This window comes from Xyrauchen texanus, chromosome 23 (genome assembly GCF_025860055.1).
Source record: "Xyrauchen texanus isolate HMW12.3.18 chromosome 23, RBS_HiC_50CHRs, whole genome shotgun sequence".
Classification (NCBI taxonomy): Eukaryota; Metazoa; Chordata; class Actinopteri; order Cypriniformes; family Catostomidae; genus Xyrauchen; species Xyrauchen texanus.
Genome location: NC_068298.1, coordinates 21,176,845 through 21,192,925, shown reverse-complemented (window position 1 = coordinate 21,192,925; position 16,081 = coordinate 21,176,845). Strand labels below are relative to the sequence as shown.

The 16,081-nt window shown below is 39.2% G+C and overlaps 1 protein-coding gene across 3 annotated transcripts in view; it reads left to right on the top strand.

Annotated features, from left to right (window-relative positions):
• rnf130 (ring finger protein 130) overlaps nt 1-16,081 on the top strand; it is a 99,163-nt gene that overhangs the window by 59,202 nt on the left and 23,880 nt on the right. For all 3 annotated transcript variants that reach the window (XM_052089350.1, XM_052089348.1, XM_052089349.1), the window contains exons 4-5: nt 212-462; nt 1,885-1,956. In XM_052089350.1, coding sequence (XP_051945310.1) covers nt 212-462; nt 1,885-1,956 — 323 coding nt within the window. The remainder of the gene's footprint in view (nt 1-211; nt 463-1,884; nt 1,957-16,081) is intronic.

The following is a 16,081-nucleotide window of genomic DNA, read 5'->3' as shown; positions in this document are numbered from 1 at the left end:
AGCATGGCACCAGCAACCCTAAGTTTATGGGTTTGATTCCAAGAGAACAAACTGAAACTGTACGCCTTGATTGCACTGTAAATTGCTGTGGATAAAAGTGTCTGTCAAATGAATCCATATAAATGTATCTGCATTTATTAAAGTAGCTATAGAAGTTTGAGTACTTATGCATGAGTGTATACTGTTTCTGATATAAGCCCTCTCTCCAAAGGCACCGGTGACACAGTGGCGGTTATGATCACTGAAACCTTTGGAAAGGAAATTCTGGGCTTCCTGGAGAAGAACCAGACTGTGCTAGTGTCAGTAATGGTGGGGTCACGAGGGCCACCCAAGAACATCAACCGTGGCTCTTTGGTGTTTGTCTCAATCTCCTTCATTGTGCTGATGATTATCTCCTCTGCTTGGCTCATCTTTTACTTCATCCAGAAGATCAGAGACACCAGCGCACGGGACCGCAGTCAGGTCTTACACAACACACACACATCACATCATTAACACACCCAAGCCTGACACTTCCACCTTCAACTTCCTCTGCAGTTTCCTTAAACACACACACACACACACACACACACACACACACACACACACACACGCACACACACACACACACATACTTACAGCCTTTAAGCTTGCATCATAACCTTGCTTCAAAGACTTGGTTTCCAGCTCGTGAAACCTTAAAGCAGGAGGCAGTGTGTATGAATGTGTGATGGAGCTCTATCTCTTCAGCTTCTGGTTCCACACACTCAAGCACACACAGACACATAGACATCATTTCCCCACTGTAGTATTGATGTTTCGGCCCTCTCACTTTAGCCATACTCTTGAATTGACTACTGCCTTTAAAGTGCTTTAATCATCAGGCGGTTTTAATAGCTGCCAGCATGTAGCTGTTAAAGGTTAGTAAAATTGTAATCTGTTTTATTCACAAGTACATTTGAGATACTGGAATTTACTGGATAACATTTGAAATCTAAACTACATGCAATAGTAGACACAGTTCCAATAAATACAAGACGACATGTACTGATTACAATATACAATCTACAATGGACATTTTATACAGTGAGGGTAGAAAAAAAAAGTGAGTATTTAACTAATAAATGAATTGAATAAACTAATTCTTTAATGTTTTGATGGACTCTTTACCTAAATGTAATTGCAAACACACACTAACACTGATACATGCATAGACTATACCTCTCATTGACTTCTATTGTTCTTTAATTAAGCTGATTATAATGACTACAGACAAACTCTAACCTCGTGCAGACACCCTTTGGCATTTTTAGATTTTAATTAAGACATTATTTGGCCAATTTATGAAAATTTTTACTATTGAAGATCGCCCTAACATGTCAGTTATTAGAGGTTTTATTATATGTGTGAGAACATTTTGAGGCCCTTCCAAATAAACCGTTCAATAGCAATGCAAACACTTTAGCTAATTCAAATTTGGCTTTTTTTAGCGGTAAATCACTTCTATGTTTATTTATTAATAAAATAGCACAGTAAAGACCAGGGACGTCTCAGAACACACACTCATAAACACAACAAACTCAAACACACACTGACAATAAACTGCACATCACATACTGCACTTTTATTTAAGGCCCTCTCTTTTAGTCCTTTTATGGGCTCTGTCTCATTTGCTCTAAACACTCCTGATATGTTTCTTTAGCCCTAGTTGAAACGCAATTAATATTGCTAATGCGTTCTCCTCTGCCTCATTACTCTGTACCTTATTTGTCAAAATCTGAATTGTAATTTTCTGTTATTCAGAGTCTGTTATTTCACAAATTTGTTTAGTCATTTTAATTTCCTGTTTCACTAAATCAAGCTGCAAATCTAAAATTACTTTCCTCTCTTCTTTTGTTACTATAGCGACGACTGGGAGATGCTGCCAAGAAGGCCATTAGCAAGCTGACTACCAGGACAGTAAAGCGAGGGGACAAGGTGAGGTCTTTTGACGTCATAGCTTGTTTACTTCTCTCAAGCTCGAGTTTATGTTTGTCATGTCTGCCAGGTTATAGTAAGCAGCATTGTTTCCCATTATGGACCTGTTTGAGGATTTCTCTATTCATCTCAGTACTCTGTGAAGGACTCACTGGCCACATACACATTGCAGCGTAACATAGCTCTCACTTCCCGTCTTGAGTAGAGGTCGACTGATTAATCGGCCGGCCGATTTTTTGCATTTTTTACATAATCGGCATCGGCCAATATCCACGCATATCAAGCCGATTATTAGGCAGGTGCATCTGTGGGCAGCCTAGTGTTGTTGTGGAACATGTGTTCGACGCACGCTGCCCCTAGAGTCATTTTCCAGCAGAGTGAGCAGACCTCAGCCAGCGCCTAAGGAAGGAGCTAAGTTCCTTGGAGAAAACAGTAAGGGTAAAATTTTTATAACTTCTTTAGATTTAATTAAAAACTTTTGATATGTTACTGCCAACTTCAAGAAAAAACGTGACAAACGCGATAGTTGACATGACGTTCGGCTACTTTGGATATTGATAGCGTAGTTGAAGTTGCATTATCACAGCAGAAGGGTTGCTATCATGTCACAATAAGTAAGCAAGAATTTTGCAATTACAGACAGTGAATCTGAGACTTTTATTTGTTCTGTTTGTGTGTCTTATATTTGAGAGGGTTGTCACTCAATGCAGATAAATAAGTAATAAAAATATACCAACGCAGTATAGGCTAGTGAAGGACTGGCTTTGGTAAGCTCGGATGTTATCGGTTCTGCTGTCGGTACTGGAGAAATTAACAAAATACATTCTTTATTGCTATAAAGAGAAAGTTATTTTATCTCGCCAGCCATTTCTATTTATAATAATATGAAACCATTTGTCTGTGATGCAATTTAGCTATTCGCAGTGAGAGAGAGAGAGAGAGAGAACTCGCTCACGCGGTGCCACAGCGAGCACAACACGAGCCCTGCTTAACGAGTGACAGAACTAAACATTCAGACATAGCCTGGTTTAGATCTGTGATATTAGTCTGATTTTAATTTAGATTTCGCCATCCAAAGATTATAAAAAGAATATTTATACATAAGCCGCATTATGTCTAGCACAACTTCCTTCCCTTCACAGCGGTGCACTGACATTTCTCCCTAAAACTCAAACTTAACGTCAGAATCAGCACGATCGGTGATTGTTGTAAAATGCAGTCTAGCTACTGTTGCTAAATTGCGGGACGCGTTTAATAATAAAAAGAGCGCAAGAGATACCGTTCCCAAGGCGGCGCGCTCCGAAACACACCGCAACAAGACAAGCAAAGTATAGGCTACTTTGGGTTTCATGTGCGCATCTAAACGATCAACTATACACAAAAATATGTCAAAACGACCGGCTTGGAGATTCACGTAAACACAGTTTATGTCTTAAATGGACGTAGTTATGGAAATAGTTGGGGAGAAAATATGCTGCATCAGGAGACTATTAGATCTGAACTCGGTCTTAAAGGGGAAGCTGTCTATTAAACATGTGACGATTGAGCCATTACTGCGAATCAAACAACAAAAGGCAAAGAGAAAATCACTTACAGCTCTTGAATGAATAACTTCTGCATTAATAAGCATTAATCTATCTATGATAAACTATGCAATGTTATTTTACAATTGATTACTTTATTAGATTTCTTTTTAGACCACACCTGAACAGTAATGTTAGTAGACCTTCCTGAATATATATATATATATATATATATATATATATATATATATATATATATATATATATATATATATATACACAAATATAAAATATATATATATATATAACAAAAAGAACCGTTAAGAATACCGTTAAAGTACCGGATCGATAAGCAGTATCGGTAAGATATTAATACCATTAAAACCTTAACGATACCCATCCCTAGTTATGCCTGTGCTTCTCTTGGATGCTCTGAATATTGGATTACGTGTCTGGATTGCCCCTTAATTAAAGCTGCATTTGGATCTCAACCTTCGTGTCTCGGAGCAGTTCGTAACACCTGCTTTGTTTATTTAATATATTTGTTATACATTATTTAAACAATATGTTTTTACATTATACATTTTTAATTTAAGTGTACAAGTGCAGATTGGTCAAGTGTTCAATAAATGTATTTGTTGAGAAATTGTCTATCTTAAGTAATTATTTGTGTTACATTTTATCTTTCAAATAAAAGGTTCAAATAAGAGGTTAAAAATAAGCACATATCGGCCAGATATCGACCAAAATAAATCGGCAGCATTAATCGGCCATCGGCCGACCCGGATTTCAAAAGATCGGCATCGGCCTGAAAAAACCAATATCGGTCGACCTCTAGTCTTGAGTACTTAAAGGGATAGTTCACCCAAAAATGTTAATTCTCTCATTATTTACTCACCCTCATGATATCCCAGGTGTGTACTATTTTCTTTCACCAGAAAACATTTGAAGAAAAAAGAAAAATGTGAAAGTAAAATGCAAGTGAATGGAGATTTCTCTTTTGAAGGTCCAAAAATCACAGACACTCAGCATAAAGTTCATCCATACGACACCAAATAATTCGAGAATTTTCATTTTTGGGTGAACTATCCCTTTAATCTTTTTGTGACAACCACATTCTACAACCAAATTACACAACAACAAAAAATAACAACTATACAAATAGCTCAGATGTTCAGTTTCCTTTTATTAACATAAACTTAGCTGCTATGACAGAAAAATGTACAAGCTTACAAAACCTTACAAAAATGACAATTGATTGTCATCTAATCATTGTCTAATGTGTGTGCAAATAGACATATGTACAAGAAAACTCCAACATGCTTTACATTTTCAAGATTTAATACATTTTTGGGTAGGTGTTTATTTATTACATTATGTGCTGAAACAAAGCTGATTAATATAAATACCATAATTTTTAAAGGGGTCATGAAATGGAAAATCAAATTTTCCTTGATATTAAGACATATAACAGGTAACTGTGCTATAAAAAAACATACTGTACATTTCAGAACTCAAAACGTACTCCCCAGTCTAAAAAGAGCATTTATAGTTCCCACCTCTTTGAAACGTCTCATTTTGAAAATGGTATGTTCGTGACATCACGAGACATTGCTCAGTTGTATTTACACGCCTCACAACATGTGTCATCTGACCCTTGGCCCCACCCACTGGCGCTCATTTCTTATCGTAAATAGAGAAGGAAAGAGACTGATATTTCTGATCATCAAAGGTGACTCATCTTGACTATTTTGAAATTTGTTGTGCATTTAATATGCATTACACAGATGCCTTTGACCGTTTTAATATTTACCACGCCTCTTTTAAAAGACATAGTGTCAGTTAAAGCTCAGAAAAGTAGACTCCGTTAGGCTTCATTCAGCTGTTCTGCGGCTTGCTGTTCTTGTGCTCATCTGTGCTATTTTTAATTGTTAACAAGCACTAGCTGGACATCTTTGATCATTTTGATGCATTTCTGGTGATATGCATCATGTTTCCTTGTGCTATGGGCTGTGTATATTTGGCTGATATCAGCATTGACTGCTTATGAACCAGTTGAACCAGATATGATTCAAGCTTAGCAAATTGCAAATTGAAGAATGGGGCAGTTTAATGGACTTGGACGGCAAAACCGTTAGTAAACAGATTAATTCATGAATATTTCATATGTCATGACTGTTTGATAGTTTATGGTGCTGAGTGTTAACAGTTGTACTTAAGTTTAATATATTCTGATGCAATGTTGGATGTGTGTAAACCCTGAAATTTAGTTTTATAATGTTGTGGAGAGCTTATTTATTCTCTTCAGACTGAGTTTCAAATATGGCTAAATTTGAGGGGCTGCACAATGTTAGCCAATCAGAACAGAGGTGTTTACTTTGAGTCGCTAAGGCTAAACCCAAAAGTTTGAGACAGATGGACAGAGACAGGGTGGAAAGTGATTATTAAGTACTAAACTATGACGGTTTTGGTGCAAAAACGTTTTACTGATATTATCAGTGGACCTCACATAATAAAATAGCATTTCATGACCCCTTTAATATCATTCTTTTTAATTGTTATGAGCGATTGCTGATTGTTTATTTGATCTTTAATTGGCTGATATTTGAGTGTTACTTCAGGCAACTTTGGGCAGATTCATGTCCAAGAGGTTGATTTAAACTAACAGAATTAAATCAATTTATTTTTATTATATGAACATCATATTAAAACTGACTTGGAAAATAAATTGTTTTTTTTTTTTGCCATTTCCTTTGGGTATTTTTCAAATGCCTTTTTGTAGAATATAGATTTTAGTGTTTTAGCCTTGTCCCAATTTTATTTTCATCAGCATCATTTCCAAACACAAATCTAACACAATACAGTATTTCAGATGTGGTGAAAGTTACACCATGGTGTGAATTTTCATGACTTTCAGAGAGAGAGAGAAAAAAAAAAGCTAGCTGCTAGCTTGGGGGCCTGGGTAGCTCAGCAAGTAAAGACGCTGAATACCATACCTGGAGTTACAAGTTCGAATCCAGGGCGTGCTGAGTGACTCCAGTCAGGCTTCCTAAGCAATCAATTGGCCCGGTTGCTAGAGTGGGTAGAGTCACGTTGAGTTAACCTCCTTGTGATCGCTATAATGTGGTCTCTCTCTTGGTGGGGCGTGTGGTGAGTTGTGCGAGGATGCTGCGGAGAATAGCATGAAGCCTCCACATGTGCTAGGTCTCCGCTGTAATGTGATTAACAAGCCACGTGATAAGATGTGCAGATTGTCAATCTCATATGCAGGGTAGCATCAGTAAGAAATACATACAGTGCATTCAGAAAGTATTCAGACCCCTACAATTTTTTTCAAAAATAATTCTGATGCAGCCTTATGCTAAAATGCCTTAAATCATTTTTTTTTTTTTTCACATCAGTCTATGCTCCATATCATATAATGACAAGGCAAAAACCAGATTTTTTTATATTTTTGCAAATTAATTAAAAAGAAAAAACTGAAACATCACTTTGACATAAGTATTCAGACCCTTAACTCAGTACTTAGTTGAAGCATCTTTGGCAGTGATTACAGCCTCAAGTTGTTTTGGGTATGATGCGACCCATTGCACACCTGAATTTGGGGATTTTCTGTCATTCTTCTCTGCAGATCCTCTCAAACTCTGTCAGGTTGGATGGCGACTGTCAGTGGACAGCCATTTTCAGGTCTCTCCAGAGCTTTTCTATTGGATACAAGTCCATGCTCTGGCTGGGCCACTCAGGGACATTCACAGAGTTGTTCCTAAGCCACTCTTGCGTTGTCTTGGCAGTGTGCTTGTGGTCTTTGTCCTGTTGGAAGTTGAACCTTCAGCCAGTCTGAGATCCTGAGCGATCTGGACCAGGATTTCATTAAGGATATCTCTGTATTTTGCTGCGTTCAGCTTTCCTTCAACCCAGTCCCCAGTCCCTGCCACTGAAAAACACCACCACAGCATGATGCTACCACCACAATGCTTCACCATTGGGATTGTATTGCACAGGTGATGAGCAGTGCCTGGTTTACTCTAGACAGGATGCTTGGAATTGAGGCTTAACAGCTCAATCTTCATTTCATCAGACCAGAGAATCTTGTTTCTCATAGTCTGAGAGTCCTTTAGGTGCTTTTTTGGAAATTCCAAGCGGACTGAGGAGAGGCTTCCATCTGGCCATTCTGCCATAAAGCCCAGATCGGTGGAGTGTTGCAGTGATGGTTGCTGCAAGTTTCTCCCATCTCCACACATAATCTCTGGAGCTCAACCAGAGTGATCATCAGGTTCTTGGTCTCCGCTTTTACCAAGGCCCTTCTCCCCCGATTTTTCAGTTTGGCCAGGCGGCCAGCTCTAGTCAGAATCCTAGTTGTTCCAAACTTCCATTTAAGAATTATGGAGGCCATTGTGCTCTTGGGAACCTTCAATGCAGCTGAATGTTTTTTTTTTTTTAGTCTTCCTCAGATCTGTACCTCAACACATTCCTGTCTATGAGCTCAGCAGGCAGTTCCTTTTGACCTCAAGGCTTGGTATTTGCTCTGATATGCATTTTCAGCTGTGAGACCGTATATAGACAGGTGTGTGCCTTTCGTAATCATGTCCATCAATTGAATTTGCCACTGGTGGACTCCAATCAAAGTGTAGAAATAACTCAAAGATGATCCAGAGAAATGGGATGCACCTGAGCTAAATTTCAAGTATCACAGGAAAGGGTCTGAATACTTATATGTGTTTATGCCAATATTTTCTCTTTATAATAAATTTGCAAAATTATCACAAAATCTGGTTTTTGTTTTGTCATAATGAGACATGGAATGTAGTTTGATAATTGAAAGCATTTTATCATAAGGCTGCAACATAACAAAATGTGAAAAAGGGGTCTGAATACTTACTTTATGCACTGAAAATAATCTTGCTGAATGTGCCACACCAAAAAAAGTCCAAAGAAAGACATTGACATGTCAAAAGGTGAATTAATTTCAGATGAATGATGATGTAAGGAGAATTATGAGATTTCATTGCTGTTGGGTTTTGGAGAAGGGGCGGAATCATGCCTGTCAGGTCAAGGTCAGCTCGTATCAGCCATGAATAAAATATCAGTGGCATTGAAAAGGTGCTGTAAGAAATTGAAACCTTCCATCTGAGTGATGTCAGGGAGGTCTGAGAGAGTAGAGATTGAGTGCGAGAACATCTGTCTTTTTTCCTCTGTCTGCCTCTCTGTCTCCCTTGCTTTCCTTATCCCTCTCTCTCCCTCTTTCTCCCTGTTCTTTTGATGAAGATTAATCTTACTATTAGAGTCATCCTTGTCCTAAGTTTTTATTTCAGCGTATTCTTGATACAAATATAGAGGATGTTGTACACAGAAAAGGAAGTAAGCAAGGAAGAAAGAGAAAATAATTCATTTATATCATATAGAGTAAGGGTATGAAGCTTCCTGAGAAAGTTCCTGGTATCCATTGATATTGATGTTGCTTTGGCAAAAGGCCTGTTATAATGTAGTACATTGTTACTTTGAGAACAATATAAGTTTAATTTTCAGACTACATGGATACGTAATGAAATATATCGATATGATATGCACTAGGGATGTAATCACCAGTTTCAACAAAATACAATCTTGTATTGATTTTCTTAGCAATCCAGGGGCCTGTGATCGATATTACAATATTATGTGACTATTTTACACAATCAATTACATTTATTATGTCAAAAATGCAACCAAAACCTAATTTGAATATTTTGAGCTCTCTGAAAAGTGCAAATCAATTATCCACATTGGGATATCCACAAAAAAATGTGGTACTTCAGTTAATACAGATATATGTATATCATACATATACGTCATACAATCACAAACAATTTATCATCAATAGTTTGATGACAGCTAATTGCCTTGTGTAATGAGGTAAACACTACAGTGACAATTTGTCATCTCTACAATAGTCAAGTATTTTAATCCAAAATACTTGCATACCCATGACAGGAGAGTATGTGCTATCCGTGTTTTTTTCTTGGCTACATCTTCCACGGTTGTATTGGAAACTTTTGTTACAGTTTACTGTTATAAATATTAGAAAGGGTGTTGATGTGAAGATATGAAATGGCTTGTAATTGATATTGGTGAAGCAGGGCAGGCATTTTCTCTTTCCATCATCAGCACTGTTCAGAATATCAGGGTTCTTTAGCTGTATGACATAGTTGAATTGCTCCAAAGCATTTAAAAGCAAAAATACTCATTTAGAATTCAAATGTGTCGCATTCACCACCATATTGAAGGATGCCCGATTTAATGACGCCCGTGCACACGGATAGAGCAGAGCACAACTTCAATCATTTCAGTCACTCCGTGCACATCCATGTCCCACATGACATGAGAAACATATTTAGCACTTACAAAGCGAGATGATTATCATTAGGTTGCTGCATTGCATGATGGAAATGCGTAAGGACTTGGCAGGCATTAGAACGTTAAAAGTATGCGTTGTATCGTTGACATTGCATCGTTGGTTAATTGATAGATGCATCAATCCTGATCGATGGGTCTTTACAACCCTGAGCACTTTATTAGGTACACCTGTACATCTACTTATTCATGCGATTTATGTAATCAGCCTATCGTGTGGCAGCAGTGCAATGCATAAAATCATGCAGATATGGGTCATGAGCCTCAGTTAATGTACACATCAACCATCAGAATGGGGGAATATGTGATCTCAGTGATTTAGACCGTGGCATTATTTTTGTTACCAGATGGGATGGTTTCTGCATTTCTGCAGATCTCCTGGGATTTTCACATACAACATCTCTAGAGTTTACTCAGAATGTTGCCAAAACCAAGAAATATCCAGTGAGTGGCAGTTCTGCGGCTAGAAATGTCTTATTGATGGGGAAGGTCAACGGAGAATGGTTTGAGCTTACAGAAAGGCTACACTAACGCAGATAACAACTCTGTACAATTGTAGTGAGAAGAATATCATCTCAGAATGCATGACATGTCAAACCTTGAGGCGAATGGGCTACAGCAGAAGACCACGTCGGCTTTCACTTCTGTCAGCTAAGAACAGAAAGCTGAGGCTGCATCAAACTGGACAGTTGAAGACTGGCAGACCAAGCCTGGTCTGATGAATCTCGATTTCTGCTAAGTTACACAGATGGTAGGGTCCGAATTTGGTGCAAACAGCATGAATCCATGGACCCAACCTGCCTTGTGTCAACAGTCCAGGCTTGAGGTGGTGGTAATGGTGTGGGATATGTTTTCTTGGCACACTTTGGGCCTGTTAATACTAATCAATCATTGTTTGAATGCCACAGCCTATTTGAGTATTGTTGCAGACCATGTGCGTCCCTTCATGGCCACAATTTACCCATCTTCTAATGGCTACTTCCAGCATAATGCACCATGTCACAAAGCAAAGGTGGTCTCAAACTGGTTTCATGAACATGACAATGAGTTCAATGTTCTTCAGTGGGCTTCCAATAGAACACTTTTTGACATGATCCTGCAATTTTATTCATTATGTGGTAGCATTGTGACCGTTTCCTCAATCTCTCTCCCAGGTTGTCCATGTGCTTCTGTTTACCTCCTTCCCTCATGAAGGTCATTCCCCTGCCATTACCAGCGCCCATGGCCATGAAGCTCGTTCCCCTGTCACTGCCAGTTCTCATGGTCATGGAAGTAGTTTCCCTGGTGATTCCACTCCAATCCTGGAGCCGTCTGTCCTCGCTCCCATACTTGAGCCATTTGTCCTCGCTCCCGTCCTGGAGCCAGATGGTCTCACTCCTGTCCTTGAGCCATCTGTCCTCACTTCTGTCCTGGAGCTCCCTGTCCTCACTCCCATCCTAGAGACACCTGATACTTCTCATATCATTAAGCTATCTCCTGTAGCCTGCTCACCAAAGCAAGCCATCACACCTAGTCATACCGACACTACATCAAGTCAAGCTGCATTAGTAAGCCTAGCCATCCTGTCAATTCAAGCAGCCCAGTCAAGTCAAGCAGTCCAGTCAAATCAAGCATTCACTTCAAGCCAAACATTCATTACCTAATTGAGCCACCACATCAAATCAGGCAACCCTGTCAAGTCAAGAAGTCCAATCAAGCAGCCACTTCAAGTCAAATCTTCACACCTAATCAAGTCACAACGTCAAGTTAACCCTGCTGGCCCAGTCAAGTTACCATGCTTAGCCAAGTCAAATCACTTAGTCAAGCTACTAAGTCTAGCCTAGGTTTTCCACCGTGGTCTGTCCTGCCAATCCCATCATGAACCATCCCACCAGCACCACCTTGGGCTCCGAGCTATTCCTGGGTCCTTCTTGCCTGTGCTGCCCTGGACCTTAAATATTTTTTCTGATTGTTTGGGTTTTGGTTTTTCTGTCTTGTCTGTTCTGTGCTTTTTAGTACCCTGCTCCCTACCTGGACTAATTTCCCTGGCCGATAGACCCGGTCCATCGTCTGTTCTGCCGGCACCACTCTGCCGGTCATTCTGCCGGTCCTACCCTAGTTTTCTGTTTATTTGGCCTTTTTGTTTCTTTTTCTTGCCTGTTCTGTGTGTTGTAGTTCCATCCACCTGTTTTCCCCACCCTCCCTTCTCGTTATCTGGTCTTTCATCTAGATTTGTCTTGTTTGTGGGATGCCCGGGAGTCATACCTTGGGGTGGTGGTACTGTCATGATCCTGCCATTTTGGTCTGGTTTTATTTGTTATGTGGCAGGTTTGTTTCCTTCACCTCTATCTCAGGTTGTCCATGTGCTTTTGCTTTCCTTCATCCCTCATGTTTCCCACAGGTGCTGTTCAGCAGTGCAATCAGTGTTGTCATTGCTGCGCTGATTCACGCTGCTTGTGATTATTGACAACACCTGTGTTCAGTCTTCCATTCCTCTTTATATTCTCTCCTTTGTCTTGTCTTCCCTGTTAGATCGTTGTGTTATTTTCAGTCTTCAGTTCCAGTCATGTTGTTTGTATCCTGCCATGTTATCCAGTCGGTTTGTTCTTAGTTCCTTTTGTCTTATCTTTTTTTTTTTTTTCTGTCCATTTTATTAAAACACCTTTTATTACCATCATGCATCTTGGGTCCTTCCTGAAATACATCAGGACACCTTTGTGATGTGGTAGAATGGGAGATTCGCAGCATGAATGTACAGCTGACAAATCTGCATAAGTTGCGTGAAACAATTGTCAACATGGACCAGAATCTCAAAGGAATTTTTCCAACAGCTTATGGAATCCACGCCACAAAGAATTGAGGCTGTTTAGAGAGAAAAGAAAGGCCCTACCCAGTATTCATATAGTGTTCCTAATAATGTGCTCAGTGAGTGTACAGTCAGGTCCATAAATATTGGGACATCAACACTAATCTTTTTGGCTCTATACACCACCACAATGGATTTGAAATTAAACGAACAAGATGTGCTTTAACTGCAGACTTTCAGCTTTAATTTGAGGGTATTTACATCCAAATCAGGTGAACGATGTAGGAATTACAACAGTTTGTATATATGCCTCCCACTTTTTAAGGGACCAAAAGTAATGGGACAGATTAACAATCATAAATCAAACTTTCACTTTTTAATACTTGGTTGCAAATCCTTTGCAGTCAATTACAGCCTGAAGTCTGGAATGCATAGACATCACCAGACGCTGGGTTTCATCCCTGGTGATGCTCTGCCAGGCCTCTACTGCAACTGTCTTCAGTTCCTGCTTGTTCTTGGGGCATTTTCCCTTCAGTTTTGTCTTCAGCAAGTGAAATGCATGCTCAATCGGATTCAGGTCAGGTGATTGACTTGGCCATTGCATAACATTCCACTTCTTTCCCTTAAAAAACTCTTTGGTTGCTTTCGCAGTATGCTTCGGGTCATTGTCCATCTGTACTGTGAAGCGCCGCCCAATGAGTTCTGAAGCATTTGGCTTAATATGAGCAGATAATATTGCCCGAAACACTTCAGAATTCATCCTGCTACTTTTGTCAGCAGTCACATCATCAATAAATACAAGAGAACCAGTTCCATTGGCAGCCATACATGCCCACGCCATGACACTACTACCACCATGCTTCACTGATGAGGTGGTATGCTTTGGATCATGAGCAGTTCCTTTCCTTCTCCATACTCTTCTCTTCCCATCACTCTGGTACAAGTTGATCTTTGACTCATCTGTCCATAGGATGTTGTTCCAGAACTGTGAAGGCTTTTTTAGATGTTGTTTGGCAAACTCTAATCTGGCCTTCCTGTTTTTGAGGCTCACCAATGGTTTTCATCTTGTGGTGAACCCTCTGTATTCACTTGATTGTTGACTTTGACACACATACACCTACCTCCTGGAGAGTGTTCTTGATCTGGCCAACTGTTGTGAAGGGTGTTTTCTTCACCAGGGAAAGAATTCTTCGGTCATCCACCACAGTTGTTTTCCGTGATCTTCCGGGTCTTTTGGTGTTGCTGAGCTCACCGGTGCGTTCTTTCTTTTTAAGAATGTTCCAAACAGTTGATTTGGCCACACCAAATGTTTTTGCTATCTCTCTGATGGGTTTGTTTTGATTTTTCAGCCTAATGATGGCTTGCTTCACTGATAGTGACAGCTCTTTGGATCTCATATTGAGAGTTGACAGCAACAGATTCCAAATGCAAATAGCACACTTGAAATGAACTCTGGACCTTTTATCTGCTCCTTGTAAATGGGATAATGAGGGAATAACGCACACCTGGCCATGGAACAGCTGAGCAGCCAATTGTCCCATTACTTTTGGTCCCTTAAAAAGCGGGAGGCACATATACAAACTGTTGTAATTCCTACACCGTTCGCCTGATTTGGATGTAAATACCCTCAAATTAAAGCTGAAAGTCTGCAGTTAAAGCACATCTTGTTCATTTAATTTCAAATCCATTGTGGTGGTGTATAGAGCCAAAAAGATTAGAATTGTCGATGTCCCAATATTTATGGACCTGACTGTGTATACTGCCCTACAAAGGCAAAACACAGTAACTAACCAAACACTGATCTTTTTTCTCTCCGCAATGTGATCACATTCTTACCTGTTCTAAATGTTTGTAGTTAGTCTGATGATATTGTGTTTATTTGTGTATGAGGCAACAAAAGCATCCTTATTTGCCCTCAAGCCTCTCTTCCTGTGCCTCAGCCTCTGAGTATTGGCCAAGTCCCTCTGCAGAGACCGGCTGGAACACAGTCGATGACTCTCGCGCTGAGAGGGGCCCATTAGAAACTGTACACCACTCACCACAACATGACCTTGACAATACAAAGTAGACAGGACACTGCCAGGTGACAGAAATAGCATCTAGAGTAGAGAAGGTGCTTCCAGGAAGAAAAGGGCAGAATGTGAAATAAAACCTTGGAGGATTTTTGTCACTTTCGAACTAGCTAGAGCTGTAACTAACACAGAGGGAGGTCTAGTTAGCCTATTGAGTGGTGCTCTGCCTGCAACTGGAGGTACATGTGTGCTATAACAGTATATAAATTGAATGTGAAAAAATGTTCTCTTTTTCTTGTTTTACAGCTGTGGCATTCATAACACTTATTCTTCAAGGAATTCAGGAGGTAGTTATTATTTTGTTACTTTAAGTATAAGCAAGCCCTTTCGGAATCAGCAGACTTTTCCCACATATTCTGTGCTGAATTTTAAGGAAATTTAAACATGGTGTTAAATGGGTCTGAAAATTCTACACTCTTAGTGGTAGATTAAAGTAAAAACAAATTACCCAAAATATTTAATATATTGAATGCATAAGGTGCACTGAATATGTAGAGCTTTAGGTGGAGTTTTGTGTATGCAGATTCCATGTGGGCCTAATTATGTGTAAATAATACAATACAACTGCAGTTTTAGTAGTAGTTTAAAAATAAATAAGGAGTAACTTGACACTATTTAAACAACAATAGTTTAACAGTAGTCAACAATAGTCAATAGTGGTCAACACTAGCCCACAATTCATTTTTTTTATATTATTATTTAGGGTTCTCTAATTAGTAGTTTTTGAGTGTTTAGCAAGTTCTTGTGTAGACAAACGGTCAGTAGTCACTCCTACTAGTAGGCAACATTTCAACTATGGTGCCAAGATCCATTTCAGACTGACCTCTCATATCAGTCAAATGACAGATGGGCTGAAATCAGAGTCAGGGAGAGGCTGCATCTTTGACACATTGTATCTACTATTTCTGAACAGTAGCTCTCTGCTGCTCAGTCACGCATGCATTTAGAGAGGCACAATTTACCAGAGCAGCTTCCCTTGTTTTCTGCAAAGAGAGTTTTTATAACCACAATTGATTGAATTAAATATTTCACAATTATTTTTGTAAATATAAATTAAGAGATGTATTTGACACAAAATACCATCATTATATTTGGTATGGCATGCTATGGTGCTATTTGTACAAGAAATGTATAGAAAATACTAGTACATATTGAGTATGCAATTTCAGAATGCATGGAATACCTGGATGACAAACTACATTTGCAAAATGTAAACTATAACCACAAGAGCACATAGCATGGGATACTGTATCCCACAATACCATCGGGTTGTCCTGACCTTCCATTTCAAGAGGGAAGAGTCAACTGGAGGTGATATCAACTAGGATCTTTATATCCAAGGTGATAATTCAAAG